This window comes from Odocoileus virginianus, chromosome 20 (assembly GCF_023699985.2).
Source record: "Odocoileus virginianus isolate 20LAN1187 ecotype Illinois chromosome 20, Ovbor_1.2, whole genome shotgun sequence".
NCBI classification, from domain to species: domain Eukaryota; kingdom Metazoa; phylum Chordata; class Mammalia; order Artiodactyla; family Cervidae; genus Odocoileus; species Odocoileus virginianus.
In genome coordinates, this window is record NC_069693.1 from 35668579 (window position 1) to 35686134 (window position 17556).

The 17556-nt window shown below is 40.6% G+C and overlaps 1 protein-coding gene across 12 annotated transcripts in view; it reads right to left on the minus strand.

Annotated features, from left to right (window-relative positions):
* Nucleotides 1–379: 379 nt before the first annotated feature.
* Nucleotides 380–17556, minus strand: part of CES5A (carboxylesterase 5A) — a 279814-nt gene continuing 262637 nt past the window's right edge. For 10 of the 12 annotated variants that reach the window (XM_070451279.1, XM_070451280.1, XM_070451276.1 and 7 more), the window contains 5 exons: nt 17286–17354; nt 15341–15488; nt 11674–11823; nt 9073–9145; nt 6152–8981 (listed from right to left, as the gene is read on the minus strand). In XM_070451279.1, the coding sequence (XP_070307380.1) occupies nt 8750–8981; nt 9073–9145; nt 11674–11823; nt 15341–15488; nt 17286–17354 (672 nt within the window). In that variant the 3' untranslated portion in view covers nt 6152–8749. Of the gene's footprint in view, nt 726–850; nt 950–6151; nt 8982–9072; nt 9146–11673; nt 11824–15340; nt 15489–17285; nt 17355–17556 lie in introns of those variants that run through there. The other 2 variants (XR_011482212.1, XM_070451282.1) reach the window with 2 other exon arrangements.

The window sequence follows — 17556 nt, forward strand, 5'->3', positions numbered from 1 at the left end:
GAGGAGTAGAAAGAAGAGGATCTGCTGGGGAAGGAACTGCTTCCGACCCGTCTGAGGCCCCGAGGGATTGATGGAAAACTAGAAAAAATAGGAAAGGAAAAGACCGCGGGCCCCAAACTCTGTTCTGCCTGTGAGTCATTTCAGTCAGACTTTTTTTTTTAATTGGAGTATAATTGCTTTACGATGTTGTGTTAGTTTCTGTTGTACAACAATGTAAATCAGCTCTTTATATACATACACCCCTCCCTCTGGAGCCTGCCACCCGCCCCATTCCTCTAGGTCATCAGAGAGCACTGAGCTGAGCTCCCATGCCAGACAGCAGCTCCCCACCAGCCATTCTGTGGGAGTGTGTGCATGTCGATGCTGCTCTCTGCATTTTCCTGCCCTCCCCTTCCCCCACTGTGTCCACCAGTCCGTTCTCTACATCTGTGTCTGTTCCTGCCCTTGAGGTAATGAACTACACTTTTCCTCTTTCCAAATATTACAGAGAAAAGAGACAATGGTTAATGGTGTTGGTTTGCAACTTAACTATTTTGTATGGTTTTCTTTTCCTCCTAAGCTCTAGCATTATCACAGCACCTGCGTCCCAGGAGCCCTGAGGGAAGGGAAATTTTTTCCCCTTTTACATTGCTGCCCTCTGCTGGATGAGAGGAAATTCACAGGTGAAGACTGATTAATCTCTTAGTTTTGTTTGGGTTTGATTTAGTAATTCAATTCAAGATCGTCTGAAAAAAAAATAAAGGATTTTTCTGTAAATGAAGAAGTTTTAAAGTTTGCAACAAGAAAGTAATTAAATATTTAATGCTTTTAGAATGATGAAAAAGCAGAAGAGTCTGTGAAATACATGTACCTGGACTGTTGAAGAAGTGATGTGATCTTCCAGAAGTGAATTTGTAGAACAAAAGGACAGTAATGTTAATAGGGCACCGCCTTTGATCCAGTTGATCTCCTGCAAATTCAGAAGCCATAAACAGTTTTTAAAAGTATCAATTAAAGTACATATGCACTGTATAAGTTTAAGGTTACAGAATAATGATGTGACTTACATGTATCATGAAATGATTACCACAATTTTAGTGAACAGTCATCATCTCATACAGACACAAGATTAAAGATAAACTTTTTTCCCCTTGTAATGAAAACTCTAGGATTTACTCTCTTAACAAATTTCATACATAACATTTCCCAGGCAAGAATTTCCTAAGAAACCTGTATGCATGTCAAGAAGCAACAGATAGAACTGGACATAGGACAATGGGCTGGTATAAAATTGGGAAAGGAGTACGTCAAGGCTGTATATTGTCACCCTGCTTATTTAACTTATATGCAGAGTACATCATGAGAAGTGCCAGCTGGATGAAGCACAAGCTGGAATCAAGATTGCCAGAAGAAATATCAATTACCTCAGACATGCAGATGACACCACCCTTACAGCAGAAAGTGAAGAGGAACTAAAGAGCCTCTTGATGAAGGTGAAAAAGGAGAGTGAAAAAGCTGACTTAAAACTCAACATTCAAAAAACCAAGACCATGGCATCTGGTCCCATCACTTAATGGCAAATAGATGGCAAAACAATGGAAACAGTCAGACTTTATTTTGGGGGGCTCCAAAATCACTGCAGCTGGTGACTACAGCCATGAAATTAAAAGATGCTTGCTCCTTGAAAGAAAAGCTATGACAAAACTAGACAGTGTATAAAAAGCAGAGACATTACTTTGCTGACAAAGGTCTGATAGTCAAAGCCATGGTTTTTCCAGTAGTCATGTATGGATGAGAGAGTTTGACCATAAAGAAGGCTGAGCACCGAAGAATTGATGTTTTTGAACTGTGGTGTTGGAGAAGGCTCTTGAGAGTCCCTTGGACTGCAAGGAGACCCAACCGGTCCATCCTAAAGGAAATCAGTCCTGAATATTCATTCGAAGGACAGATGTTGAAGCTGAAGCTCCTATACTTTGGCCACCTGATGCAAAGAACTGACTCATTGGAAAAGACTCTGATGCTGGGAAAGACTGAAGGCAGGAGGAGCAGGGGATGATAAAGGATGAGATGGTTGAAAGGCATCACTGACTCAGTGGACATGAGTTTGAGCAAGTTTGGGAGATGGTGAAGGACAGGGAAGCCTGGCACGCTGCAGTCCATGGAGTTGCAAAGAGTCGCACCCGACTGACTAGACTGCACAACAAGGCAAGAATACAGCAGTGGGTGGCCGTTTCCTTCTCCAGTGGATCTTCCCGAAGCAGGGATCAAACCTGCGTCTCCTACTTGGCAAGTACATTCTTTACCGCTGAGCCCCCTGGGAAGCTCTTCATATATAACATACTGTAGTGTTAATTACAGGGCTTCCCTGGTGGCCCTAGTGGTAAAGAACCTGCCTGCCAATATAGGAGATGTAAGAGACCCAGGTTCAGTCCCTGGGTTGGGACGAGGCTGTGGAGGAGGGCATGGCAACCTACTCCAGTATTCTTGCCTGGAGAATCTCATAGACAGAGGAGTCTTGTGAGCTACAATCCACGGGGTTGCAAAGAGTTGGTCATGGCTGAAGTGACTTAGCATGCATGCATGTAGTGTTAATTTATTATGTTGTACATTGCATCTCTCTAGTATTTATTTATCTGATAATGGGAAATTTGTACCTTTTGACAACATTCACACTATTTCACCTTCCCCACCCCCGCCTCTAGTAACCAAAAATATAATCTGCTTTTCTATGAGTTTTTTAGTTTATTTCCTTGTTTGGGCTTCCCAGGTGGTGCAGTTGGTAAAGAATCTGCTTGCTAATGCAGGAGATGGAAGAGACACAAGTTTGATCCCTAGGTCAGGAAGATCCCCTAGAGGAGGAAATAGCAACCCACTCCAGTATTCTTGCCTGGACAATTCCATGGACAGAGAACTCCAGAGGGCTATAGTCCATGGGGTCGCAGAGTCAGACACGGCTGAACACAGCACAGCTTTGCTTGTTTGTTTTTGAACTGTAATTGCCCTACAACACTCTTGTTAGTTCCTATTACATAACATAGTGATCTACATGTTTCCAAAAAATCACCATGATAATCTAGTTACCATCTCTCACTATACAATAGCACATATATATGCTATATCCCCCATGCTGGACATTTCACATCCACAACTCATTGTTTTACAACTGGAAGTTTGCAATTCTTAATCTCCCTCCCCTATTTTTCTCTTCTACCCAACCCCCACTCCTTGACAACCACCTGTTTGTTCTCTGTATCTATGATTATATTTCTGTTTTATTTTGTATAAGGGGAATCATATGATAGTTGTCTTTCTTTGACTTATTTTGCTTGGCATAATAACTGCTAGGTCCATCTACGTTATCAAAAACAGCAAGATCTCATTCTTTCTTATGGCTAAGCATATATATATACATACACACACACACATAGACATATGTGTATATATACCTATCTTCACTGTCCATTCGTCTTTTGACGGCACTTAGGCTGCTTCTGTATTTTACCTATTGTAAATAATTCTGCAAGAAACATCTCAAACTAGTGTTTATGTAGCCTTTGGATAAATTGCCAGGAGTAAAATTTCTGGATCATATGGCAGTTATATCTTTAATTTTTTGAGGATTCTCCATACTGTATTGCATAGTAGCTGCACCAAATTTACATTCCCACCAACAGAGCCAAGGGTTCCCTTTCCTCCACATCCTCACCAACACTTGCTATTTGTTGTCTTTTTTATAATAGCCATTCTGACAGGTTTGAGGTGATACCTCATTGTGGTTTTGATTTTTATTTCCCTGATGATTAGCAACGTTAGCGTATTTTCAAGTGCCTGCTGGCCTTTGTATATCTTCTTTGGAAAAATGTCTGTTCAGGCCCTCTGCCCATTTTAAAATCATGTTTTGGTTTTTTTTTTTTTTGGATGTTGAGTTCTGTGAGTTCTTTGTGTATTTTGGATATTAGACTCTTATCATATATATCATTTGCAAATATTTTCTCCCATTTTATAGGTGGACTTTTTGTTTTGTTGATAGTTTCCTTTGCTGTATAAAACCTTTTTAGTTTGATGTAACCTCATTTGTCTGTTTTGGCTTTTGTTTCCCTTACCTGGGGAGATAGATCCAAAAAAACATCACCAAGACCAAAGTCAAAGAATGTACTACCTGTTTTCTTCTATAAGTTTTATGATTTGGGGTCCTACATGTAAGTCTTTAATACATTTTTAATTTGTTTTTGATTATGGTGTGAGAAAGTAGTCCTGCTTGATTATTTTGCATATTGCTGTCCAGTTTTCCCAGCACCATTTATTGAAGAGGCTGTCTTTACCCTCACTGTATATTCTTACTTACTTGGTCCTAGATTGTGTGCTGTGTGCTCAGTCGCTTCAGTTGTGTCTGACTCTTCGCCACCCTATGGACCACAGACCACCAGGCTCCCCTGTCCTTGGGATTCTCCAGGCAAGAATACGGGAGTGGGTTGCCATGCCTTTCTCCAGGGGATCTTCCTGACCCAGAGATTCAAACTGTGTTTCTTATGTCTCCTGCATCGGCAGGCAGGTTCTTTGCCGCTAGTGCCATCTGGGAAGCTCTAGATTAATGGACCATATACGTGTGAGTTCACTTCTGGACTCTCTCCTCTGTTCCATTGATCTGTATGCCCTTTTTTGTGCCAGGATCATACTGTTTTGATTACTGTAGTTTTGTACGAGAATTTGAAATCAGGAAACATGATACCTTCAGTTTTGTTCTTCTTTCTCAATATTGTTTTGGCTATTCTGGATCTTCTGTGTCTCCACACAAATAGTTCTAGTTCTGTGAAGGATTCCATGGGTATTTTGATAGGAATTGTATTGAGTCTGTAGACTGTCTTGGGTAGTAGGGTCAATTTAACAGTATCAGTTCTTCTAATCCATGAGCACAGTATATCTTTCCATTTGTTTGTGTCATTCTTAATTTCTTTGGTCAGTGTCTTATAGCTTTTTGAGTACAGGTGTTTTATCTCTTTGGTTAGATTTATTTCTTAGGTATTTTATTCTTTTTGATGTGATTGTGAATGGAATTGTTTTCTAAATTTCTCTTTCTGATAGTTCATTGTTAGTGTATAGAAGCATAGCAGATTTCTGTATATTAATTTTGTATCCTGAATCTTCACTGAATTCATTGATGAGTTCTAATGTTTTTTCAGTGGTAGCTTTAGGATTTTCTGTATATAATATTATGCCATCTGCAAACAGGGAGAGTTTTACTTCTTTTTTTCCAATCTGGATTCCTTTCATTTCTTTTTCTTGTCAAATTTCTGTGGCTAAGACCTCCAGCACTAAGTTGAATAAAAGTGGTGAGGGTGGCATCCTTGGCTTGTTCCTGACAAGAGGAAATGCCTTCAGCCTTTCATTATTGAGTGTGATGTTATCTGTGGGCTTGTCATAGATGACCTATATTATGTTGAGGTTTGTTCCCTCTACATCTATTTTTTGAGAGTTTTTATCATAAATGGATGTCAAATTTTGTCAAAAGCTTTTTCTACATCTATTGTGATTATCATGTGATTTTTATTCTTCAATTTGTTGGTGTGGTATTTCATATTGATTGATTTTCAGATATTGAACTATCCCTGCATGCCTGCCATAAATTCTGCTTGATCATGTTATATGTTCCTTTTACTGCATAGTTGAGTTCAATCTGCTAATAGCTTGTTGAGGAATTTTCGTCTATGTTTGTTAGTGATATTAGCCTGTAATTTTCTTTTTTTGTGATATCTTTGTTTGATTTTAGTATCAGGGTGATGCTAGCCTTCTGTAATGAGTCTAACCCAGGTAATTTCAAATTACTTCTTCTGCCCTGGGTCTCAGAGCATGTAAGGTTTTGTGTGTGCCCTTAAATGTGGAGTTTCTGTTTCCTACAACCTTCTCATGAAAGTTAGATCCACTGGCCTGCCAAATCAAATGTTTTGGGGGATCATCTTCCCTATGCAGGGCCCCTGGACTGAGGACCCCAATGTGGAGCTTAGACCCCTCACTCTTGGGGGTAACCTCTGCAGTTGGAATTATAATCCTGTTTGTGGGTTTCCTATACAGGGGTATGGATCTTGACTATAATATTTCTGCCCCTCCAACCCATCTCATTGTAGAGCCTCTTTTAATTAAAATATTTAATTATACAAAATATTTTCTGCTAGTCTTTATGTCATTCTCATTGATAGTTGCTCTGTAAATAGCTATAAGTTAGTTTGCCCATGAGAATAGGTGGAATTGGGGTCTTCCTACTCTGCCAACTTGGCCATGCCCCATAAAAGTTGATTTTTTTTAAGATTCTCTAACAATTAGAAAAATACATATGCCACATGATTAATGCTCAGCAGTTCTTATTCAGGGTGCGCACTGAACATGTAAAAGCTGAAAATATAGATATCCAGGTCCCTCCCAAGAAGATTTTGCCTCAGTTATACTGGGGTGTGGCTAGACATTGGATTTTGAAAAAACCCTCCATATAATTCTTCTACTTACACCCCATATAAATTCTGAATTAAATGAAAAAAGTTGGATACAAAGTGTCATTTATATTTCAACCTTGGTTTGATAAAACATCTGATTGCAGGTAGACAGGAATACGAGGAGAGAGGGCCCTATATCTGGATGAAGTAGAAATATGCTCCTTCCAGCAAGATACCAACCAAAATAAGAACTATATTTGATGTTAGGACTGCATTCGGTATATAAATAATACATGTAATTTCATTTAATATAATAATATTTAAAAATATGAGTTGAGTGGTATTTTCTAGTTGGTAGTTTTGCCACATATCAATGTAGAAATTAGCCTTCTGCAGCTGCAGAAGCAATTGAATTTTCAGCTTGCTTGCATGTGGCTCAGTCCTTCTTTTAAGAGCCATAAAATAGCCTGAACATCACTAATCTGCAACTCTCAAAATCACCTAAACTAGAGACAATCCAGTGACTTTGGATCATCTGCTGAGGGAGGCAGCCAATATGACAGGAAGGGTCTTGCTCTGGAGAGACAAGAGATTCAAGGCCTGGTTGGTGAAAGTTGGCTTGCTGCTAACTCACTAAGTGATCTTGGGTGAATCCCATCATCCCTGCAGATTACTGTAAAATGAGAAGGTAAGGGGTCCAAACCTAAACACCTTCAGGGGGCAGGTAATGTCAGTGAGCGAAGTGGGCCAGGACCAAGATAGTGGGGAATAGTGAGGGCTGTGGAACACTGAGAGTTCATTCCTTTGTCAAGGGGTAGCCACTCCTCAGCTCCTGCAGACTGTTCTATCAGAGAACAGTTACGAAGGTCGTACACTGTACAAGAACACTATTTCAGAGGATGTGTCATTCATATCATAGATGTAGATATTTTCTGTGGAGAGTTCTGAGGAAAGGATATCTTCTAATTTGCACAGAGGTACTTCACGGGCTTTCAGAAGCCCATGTTACTGTGTGGTAATTCTGTTCCAATGTGAGCAGATCTGTTGTTGAGAAGCTGTAAATATAGCTTTTAATGTGAAATTTCCCTAATTTAAAATTAGGTAGAAACTAACTCCAAAACATATTTGACATTGTGTGAGCTAAACAAAATACTTGTGGGGATCAGATTTAGGCTGTAAGCAATCTCTGACCGAGATGAACTGTAAGTTACTGACATTTCAGAGACTTTCTTTCTTTCTTTTTTTTTTTTTTGAGACTTTCTTATTCTGTGTACCTCATGTGTAATTCTGAAGGAATAAATAAAAAATGTTAATTACCTAGGTAAGTTATATGGATGTAACAGGGATTATATGGGTATAAAAAGTAAAAGTACACCCTTTGAATGATGGTATGTATAATGTTCTCCCTAATTATCATGTGGTTAACTTTAATTCATCCCTTCTTATTACAAATGTTATTTCTCCAGAGAGAATTTCCTGAGACTTTCACCTAAGTTAGGTTCCCCTCTTACACTTTCTTAAAACACCTTACTTTCTGAGTGAACTCTTCAATGTTATAATGTAAGATAGTCACATGTGTGAATGTTTGCTTCCTGTCTGCTTACCATTCAGTGGATAGTATGCCTTTGTTAACCACTATATGCCCATTGGAGATATTACTGGTATCTATCAGGCATCCAGTGTAGATTTACTGAATGATGGATTAGTCTTCACACATCAGTGTAACATCTTTTCTTCTTGGTGTCTCTGACTGAACTTGCTGCTTGGTGCTTGACTTCTGGGACCCAGACCTTGGAGGACATCTGGTTTCCATTTCTGAGGAGGATGTCTGGTATGTCCCCCTCCCTGAAATATCTCCAGAGTCAAATAAGAGACATAGTTCAAGTCAGTGATGTTCAGGACATCCATTCTTGGTTTGTGGTTAAAAATCACCTGGATGGGGGTTGGAGGACTTGTAATTTGGGAAACATACACAAGATACAGTTTGCTGATAGAAAGTCCACTTCATCTTGGTGGCTGGGACTGGGGGGAGAGTTTTCAGCCCAGAATTAAATTCTGTTCTCTGTACATGTTTTGCATTTTTATTTTATTTTAGATGAGTAACAGGATCATGATGATGCCAACTGATGGGCCAGCCCTCTTTCAGATTTACTAAAGAAATCTGATAGCCTTCCAAGACAAACTGCGTTTTTTGATGCTGAAAATAGTTTTTTAAGGATCATCCCCAAGTTCCCAAAACACAGATAAAGCAGCTGATTCCATAAAGTAACTGAACATAGACGAAGCTAAAGATGGTGGACGAAATTGTAGGAGAAAGAAAACCAAAACTACACAAAGATAACTTCTCAGGGAGCAAAAGAGAAAATGAAAGGCAGGAGCAGAAAAAGGAAGGTTAAGGAAGAAAGAGAAGCCAGGAGAGCTCCAGACGAGGTCATCATTAAGGGGAGGGTTTCTGTCCAAAATTTCAGCTCCACCTCTTTCAGTCTCTGTCCCACGCTTATGTTCAGGTCCAGCTGCAAGTATTCCTCAGACTGCCTGTAGGCCGGCCACAGAGGCAGACCTTTCCCATTAGGATTCCTGGAAGTGAGAGATTTTTTTGCCTCAGATACCCAGTGAGATTTTCATCCTCAAACACCTGGCTATGGAGGAAGCTGGGAGGTTCACTTACCCAGTCCGAGCAAAGTTAGCCCAGTATCTCATCATCTTCCTGCTCAGCTCTTTCTCTTCCTCTGTGGCTTCTTCTGCAGGAAATAATCACAAAATCTCATCCCCACAATGATTTGCCAGAAGCCCAAGGGGCCTCACATTGGATGAACCACTTTCACACTTTTCTTTCCATTGCATCCCTAACAGCCTACCAAGTCACCGTACTCACTGTGTATTTGCAGACAATGACTTGCCCAAGGAATCATGCTTTCTAATGGCGGAGGCTGAACACACACCTTTGCTGTCTGTCCAGTGCTCTTCCAGCCCTTTCCATGTGACTGCGATTTCTTGGGGACAAAGATCACCTCTCTCCCTCTCTACCAATCCATTAATTGTATTTTTTTATTTGAAAATGTAATACTGCTCAAAGTACAAAATTAGAAATACAGGAAGTAGATCTAATGAAAGTAAAGTTTCTTCCCATCTCTTCCCTCTAGTCACTGAGTTACCAGCCTCAGAGGCAACCATTGTTTCCTTGCTCTTGAGGGCACTTCCAAAGGGGTGTAGAAATGCACAGCCGTTTAAGCAGACATCTTTTTACACACTTGGTACTATAATGGACACACATTGTATATCTTTCTCTTTTACTAAAACTGTATCCAGGAGTTAGTTCCACACTGGCACCTATAAAACTTCCATTTGTTGCTCTTTGTTTTTCTAGAAACAGATAATATATAAATATATATTTATATGTATGTGCTTGCGTGTGTGCTCAGTTGTGTCCGTCTCTTTGTGACACCATGGACTGTAGCACGCCAGGCTCCTCTGTCCATGGGATTTTCCATGCAAGAATACTAGAGCGGGCTATTATTTCCTCCTCCAAGGGATCTTCCCAACCCAGGGATCAAACCCACATCTCTGGCATCTCCTGCATTGGCAGACAGATTCTTTTCCACTGAGCCACATGGGAAGCCCATATTTATAGTTAATTATATGTAAATATATAATTCAGGTATCCAGTACTGTATTAATGGGTCTTGACATTTTTTCAATCTTTTGCTCAAAAAAGCAATGTTTCACTGTGTGTGCATATATATTTTTGCACATGTGGAAGTATAATTGCACACACAAAAAATCTTAGAAGTTGAACTGTTGGACTAATGACTACGTGCATTTTAAGTTTTGATAGAGTGTTCCATTGATATATGAGGTGCACAAATCCCCCACCTGCTCAAATACATTATGTAAAATGTTCTTTCCAACCTTGACTTATGAAAAATGATTACTTGGTCAAGGTTAGTTTTTAATCCTCTTTGCCAGGAGCCAGTCAGAGTAGATTTTTATGCTCAAAAGCCACTGGTGTTTCTGTTTCCATAAACTATCTATTTATATCTGTTACCTAGTTTTTGACTGGGTTGTGCTTTTCTCATTAATTTCACAAGTTCTTCAGGTATCAAGTAATTTAACTCTTTGACACAAACATATGTTGTTCATTTGTCCATTTTTGAGAGTCTATGTGCATTTGTCCATTTTTGAGAGTCTATGTGCCCATCACATACTACAGACTCAGTGATGGCTACTGAGTAGTAATAGTAATATTTATTAAGCACTCACCATGTGATTTATGAGAATTGTTTCATTTAATCCTTATGACAACCTAAGAGGTAGTTCTGTTATTGCTGGCATTAAAGATAAGAAAGAATATATAAAGCAATGAACAAACCACACTACACACACTCTAGAGGAGAGGTTCTGTCCTTATCACAGAGAGGCCAGCATGAATTGGCTTATTAAGGGTCCATACTGTGCAATTTTTTAAATGAAATAGTTGAGTCATAACTCCTGTGTATAGTTCCTGTGGTTTTTAAATTTTTGATAACCTCACTGAACAGGTCATAAGCTCAGGAATAAATGAGCTAACCTCACTAGAAACAGTTCACAAGCATTCACATAAGATCACCTGAATCCACACCACTTTCAGTTAAAATTATGAAAAATATGGCTTTTGCCTTTGAAAGCCCTGGATAGTAGCCTCACAAGCTCTGGGAAGGGCAAGGAGGACAAGATCAGGTGTCAGGGAGAGGGAACCAAGTGGCTTTGTTTCTCAAAATGATCAGAGTGTGCGACTTCACTGGTGGTCCAAAGACTAAGGCTGTGCACTCCCAGTGCAGGGGACCCAAGTTCGATCCCTGGTCAGGGAACTAGATCCCGCATGCTGCTACTAAGAGTTCACATGGTGCAAGTGACAATCCTGTGTGCCGCAAGGACAACGGAAGAACTCACATGCTACTGCTAAGACCCAGCGCAGTCAAGTAAATAACTATCGAATTGCATGAGTGCCCCCAGGAGCCCACCCTGGCTTTAGTCCAGAGAGAAATATTTATCGAGCAAATGTTGGCCCTTCTTTTTCATCCTGGTTTCTAAAACTATGAGTGGGGCCATTCTCCAGGGAAAGGTTGTGTCTGTAAATCAGAGGTGCAGTCCACACTGCCAGTCCTTCCAGGCTCTCGCACAGTGCTGGGGTGGGTGAGGCTTCATGCTAACGGTGGTGATTCTCTCCTTCTCCCCTTCTCCCTATTTCATGTTCCTGCAAGAGCAGGAACCCCTCAGGCCAGTTTCTTACCAAACATGACAATGTTGCCCTTCAGGAAGGCGCCTCCAAAGACGAAGCGGATTTCATCAGTGTGATCAGCCTTGACATAAGGTGGCTTCCTGTCCTTCAAGCACTGGGGCTGACGCTGAAACTCATAGAAGTAGACAGGGGCACCAGCATCTACAGGAAGGTAGAGAGGGTTTGTGGTAGGCATGCAGGCAGGGGACAGGAGAGGCTGGCCCCACACTCCACCCATCTGGTCTGGGATTCACAGACTCATAGGTGAAGCAGCCCAGAGACTAGAGGTGACCTAAAGCAAACCAACTCCTTCCTCATCTGAGGCTAGGGTTTCCTGCTCCTGGAAACAGAACTCATTACCCCTCAGGGCAGCCTGCAAGGGCAACAGTTCTACTTCTCGAAACAAACAAACAAACACAAACCAAGGGAGGGTGGGATAAATTAGGAGAATAGCATTGACATGTATTTACATACCATGTGTAAAACAGATAGTGGGAAGCTGTTGTATAGCACAGGAGGTCAGTTCTGTGCTCTGTGATGACCTGGAGGGCTGGGGTGGTGGTGGATGGGAGGGAGGTCCAAGAGGGAGGGGGTGTATGTATACTTGTAGCTGATTCATGTTATTATACAGCAGAAACTAACACAACACCGTAAAGCAACTATTCTCCAATTTAAAAAATTCTTTATACTGATCCAAGATATACCTCCTTGTGACTTCCTTTCACTGACCCTGGTTCCACTGTCTGCAAAAAATAGGACAAAGCTATCCTCCTGCTTCCAAGATGTTCCACTGCATCCTATGTTGCTTCATCTCTCTTCTAGTAAATGTCTTTGCTCTGTCATTTGCCCTCCTTCTCTGCATCAGTTTTTCTCTATCGGATCATCACCATCAGTGGCAATAAGCTTACAAAGTCTCTCATTAAAGCACATACACACACATGTGTGCATGCATACACATAGAGAAACACACACAAACATACATACTCTTGGTCTCAACTTCCCCTCCAGTTACTGGCTTGTTTCTCTAAATCCTTTCTAGCTAGCCTTATAATGCAGTTGCCTTGTACTCACTATCTCTGCTTCCTTTCCTCTCATTTTCTCTCTTTTCATCAAAGTTTCAGGTAAAAAGCAGAGATTTTAAGTGTACATTTTGATGAGATTTAACAAATGCATGCACCTTCATGTAAACACCACCCCAGGCAGGATACAGAGCACTTCCATCACCCCAGAAGTTCCCTTGTAGCTCCTTCTAGTCATTCTACCAAGAAACACAATATTTTTATTCCTATCACAATTGATTAATTTTGCTTGTTCTTGAACTTTGTGTGAATGGAATAACACAATATGTACTCTCTTGAATCTGGCTTCTTTGGCTCATCATAATGTTTTTGAGGTTCATCCATGTTTTTCCTGTGTCAGTAGTTGACTCCTTGTCACCAAGTAGTATGCTACTGCATGAATATACCGTAAATTATTTATCTATTCGTTTGATGAAAGACATTTTGGGTTCTTTCCTGTTTTGGGCTATTATGATCGAAGCTGCTGTGGATATCCATACACAAGTCTTACGTATATTTGAGTAATACAGTAGGTATATGTTTAATTTTGTAAGAAACATACTGTTTTCCAGAGTGATTGTAACCATTTCACATTCTTGTCAAAAGTACTAAACATTCCACATCCTTGGCAATAATTTTTGGTATATGGTTTGAGTTTTTAATATTAAACATTAATTATTCTAGCAGGTGTAAATGATTACCTCATTTTGGGTTTACTTTGCATTTTCCTGATGATTAATACTGTGGAGCACCTTTTCATGTGCTTTTTGTTCTCATTTTTCCTCTACTGCAAAGTGTCTTTTCAAGCCTTTCACCCATTTGTAAATGGATTATTTGTCTTTTCATTATTGAACTATATGAATTCTATTCTGGATGTGGCTTTTTGTGGGATAGCTTTGTTGTGAATATATTCTTCCATCTGTGGCTTGTTTTTGCAGTTTCTTCACTGTAAATCTTAAAAACTCACCAACATAAAGGTGAAAATTTTAACAGTTTCAGGGTGTGTAATTCAGCAGCTTTTAGAAAGTTCAGAATGTTGTGCAATCATCACCACTATCTAGGTCCAGAACATACTTGTCACTCCAGACAGAAACCCAGGTCTGTTGAAGCACTCATTCCCTCATTGACCCCTCCCTTTCATTCATGGAAACTGTATGACTCTGTAGATTGGCCTATTCTGGACATATCACATAAACAGAATCACACAACATGTAACCTTTTGTGTCTGGCTTCCTACAATTAGCAGTGCTTCCAAGCTTCATCCATGTTGTGGCACGTATCAATATTTCATTCCTTTTTAATGGCCAAATAATAATTCATATATATAAATTAAATATATATGTCCTGCATTGGCAAAAGGATTCTTTATCACTAGTATCACCTGGGAAGCTCCATAATCCAAAAAGATACATGCACCCTAATGTTCATAGCAGCAGTATTCACAATACCCAAAACACGGAAACAACCTAAATGTCCATCAACAGAAGAACAGATAAAGAAGATGTGGTGTGTAAGTGTGTATTTATATATATACAGCGGAATACTACTCAGCCATAGAAAGAATGGAATAATGCCATCTGCTGCAACATAGATGCAACTAGAGATTACTAAGTGAAGTAAACCAGAAAGAAAAAGACAAATACCATATAGTATCATTTACATGTGGTATCTAAAATATGACACAAATGAACTTAACTGTGAAATGGACTCATAGACACAGAGAACAAATTTGTGGTTGCCAAGAGGGAAGGGGGGTGGGGGAGGAATGGACTGGGAGTTTGGGTTTAGCATATGAAAATTATTATATATAGAATGGATAACAACAAGGCCCTACTGTATAGCACAGGAAACTATACTCAATATCCTGTGATAAACCATAATGGAAAAGAATACTAGAAAGAATATATATATGTATATATATATATATATATATAGCTGAATTATTTTGCTATATAGCAGAAATTTACACAACATTGTAAATCAACTATACTTCAATTAAAAGTAAATAAATACAAACTTTTTTTAAAAAGAAAGAAGGGCAGGTTTGTGCCCCACAAGTAATCTTCTCTTTCTTATTGTCCCACTACTCCTTATAGATATTTGGGAAGACATTTCCAAGGGCAGGGCTTCCCAGGTGACTCAGTGGTAAAGAATCCACCTGCCAATGCAGGAGACATGGGTTTGATCCCTGGGTCGGGAAGATCCCCTGGAGGAGGAATTGGCAACCTGCTCCTGTATTATTGCCTGCAAAACCTGGCAGACTATAGCCCATGGAGTCACAAAGAGTCAGACACAACTGGGCATGCACACGCACGCATTCCAAAGAGAAAGGTAAGTGGGGGCCGGCCTCTGAAAATATGGGGCGGGGGATGGGACTTTTCTACATAGTCCTGAAGAAAGGAAAGTACTAGAATCAACAAGGACTGATCAACGTTCCTGAACCCTGAAAGGCAGGGGAACTGCGAAGGTCAGCATGCAGGGCTATATCCCAGGTAGCCTTGGGAGCTCCCTCTCAGCAAGGGAACAGAAGGGCAGGGTAGAGCAGGGGGCTGCCAGCACACAGGCAACAGGGATCCCTGCGGCCGCCAGCCTTGCAGGAGAAGGGCTGCGAGGAGACTTACCTGTGTGATATTGAGCTGTGACCAGCCCAGGGATCACAAAGAACACATCTCCAAGCAAATCCAGGAAGCGATTTCGTATATCGACCAGAGAGTGCATGTTGTAGAAATATTCATTAGCCACCAGGTATAAATACTGGACAGGGATGTGCTGTAAAACATCATGGTAGCAAGAGATCCAGGTCAATCACAATAGCCATCATAGCAAGACTCACCAAACATTTGCCTTTGCAGGCATAATTCTAAGTGCTTATATGCATTGCCTCATTGAATCCAAACAGTAAAACTATGATGCAGGTGTCAGAATTAACCCCATTTGATAGGTGAGGGAACTGAGGTTTAGAGAGGTGATGTGGTTTGCCCAAAGTGGTGGAACCTTGACTCCTTCACAAGTCTATTTGCATCCAGGTCCCATGTTCCTAACCCCAGTACGAGGTATTTGGTCATGCTCACCCATCCCAACAGTCTACAAGTCCCTCAAATGCAGGGAGAATGCCTGCTATCACTGTTCAGTTCCGTTCAGTCGCCCAATCGTGTCCAACTCTTTGCGACCCCATGGACAGCAGCACACCAGGCTTCCCTGTCTATTATCAACTCCTGGGGCCTGCTCAAACTCATGTCCATCGAGTCAGTGATGCCATCCAACTGACTCATCCTCTCTTGTCCCTTTCTCCTCCTGCCTTCAATCTTTCCCAGCATCAGGGTCTTTTCCAATGAGTTGGCTCTTTGCATCAGCTGGCCAAAGTATTGGAGCTTCAACTTAAGTATCAGTCCTTCCAATGAATATTCAGGACTGATTTCTTTTAGGATTGACTAGTTTGATCTTCTTGCAGTCCAAGAGACTTTCAAAAATCTTCTTCAACACCACAGTTCAAAAGCATCAATTCTTTGGTGCTCAACTTTCTTTATGGTCCAACTCTCACATCCCTACATGACTACTGGAAAAATCATAGCTTTGACTAGATGGGCCTTTGTTGGCAAAGTAATGTCTCTGCTTTTTAATATGCTGTCTAGGTTGGTCATAGCTTATCTTCCAAGGAGCAAGTGTCTTTTAATTTCATGGCTGCAGTCACCATCTACAGTGATTTTGGAGCCCAAGAAAATAAAGTCTCTCACTTTGTTTCCATTGTTTCCCCAATTATTTGCCATGAAGTGATGGAACTGGATGCCATGATCTTAGTTTTCTGAGTGTTGAGTTTCAAGTCAGTTTTTTTTTTCACTCTCCTCTTTCACTTTCATCAAGAGGCTCTTCAGTTCCTTTATCACTGTACCCAGGACCTAAGACATGCCAGGGTGTGTGGACTCTCAAGAAACATTTATTCAATGAAAAAATGAATGAAATGAACCTGGCACAGAATACACACTGAGTGTATGTTTATGGAAAGAAGAAAGGAAGGAAGGAAAGAAATCTATCTCTGTCTTAGTGTCTAGGTTAAATATATCTCTATATCCATAGTATAGGGAGTGAATGAATAAATGATTGACTAAAGCCTCTCAGCATTGCTAGAACGTAGAACAGTACCTGACTGGTATGTAGTGAATATGGGTCTCTAGTCCCAGGTGGTTTTCAGAATTCAAAACTTTTCAGTTCTTAGATGAATAATTCAGCACATATGCTGTATATTATATGATATGTTCAGCCCCCATATTCATATGATCACAGAGAAACATATAGTGGGATAAAGTGAATGAATGTTTAGGAATAATGAAGACCAATGGCTGTGTATCAGTCTAGGTCAATTTTGGCTGCTGTGTGGGTTATAAGAAGCTTTTGGGTTGTCAGAGCTATTTGGATGTTGAGACTGTGGATAAGGGATTGCAGAACTCTGTTTAGTGAAGATCTACTAAATGAATGAATGAATAAATCTCTATCCCAGCCTTAACCCTGCATGTGACCCAGGAGTTTTGTGAAATGAATGGATCTCAGAGGAGAGTCAAGCTCACTTACCAGCATTGAGTGTATCAGTTGCAGGGCAAGGGACTTGTTGGAGCCCCCAATGATCTCAGGAAACTCCTTCTGTGGAAAGAAGCAGGGAGTCCTCTGCGAGTACATCAGGTCATAGAAGGGAAACTGGTCTCCCCAAGGGCCCAGGCACCCACCTTTCAGAGGGGAGGCTGGCCAGAGCAGGAACCCTTTCAGCCCCAAGGGGTCCATGTGTAAGGAGCAGCCTGAGTGGGTTGGTTGAGCAATGATGATTCTTTTTCTCACGTTTGAATTT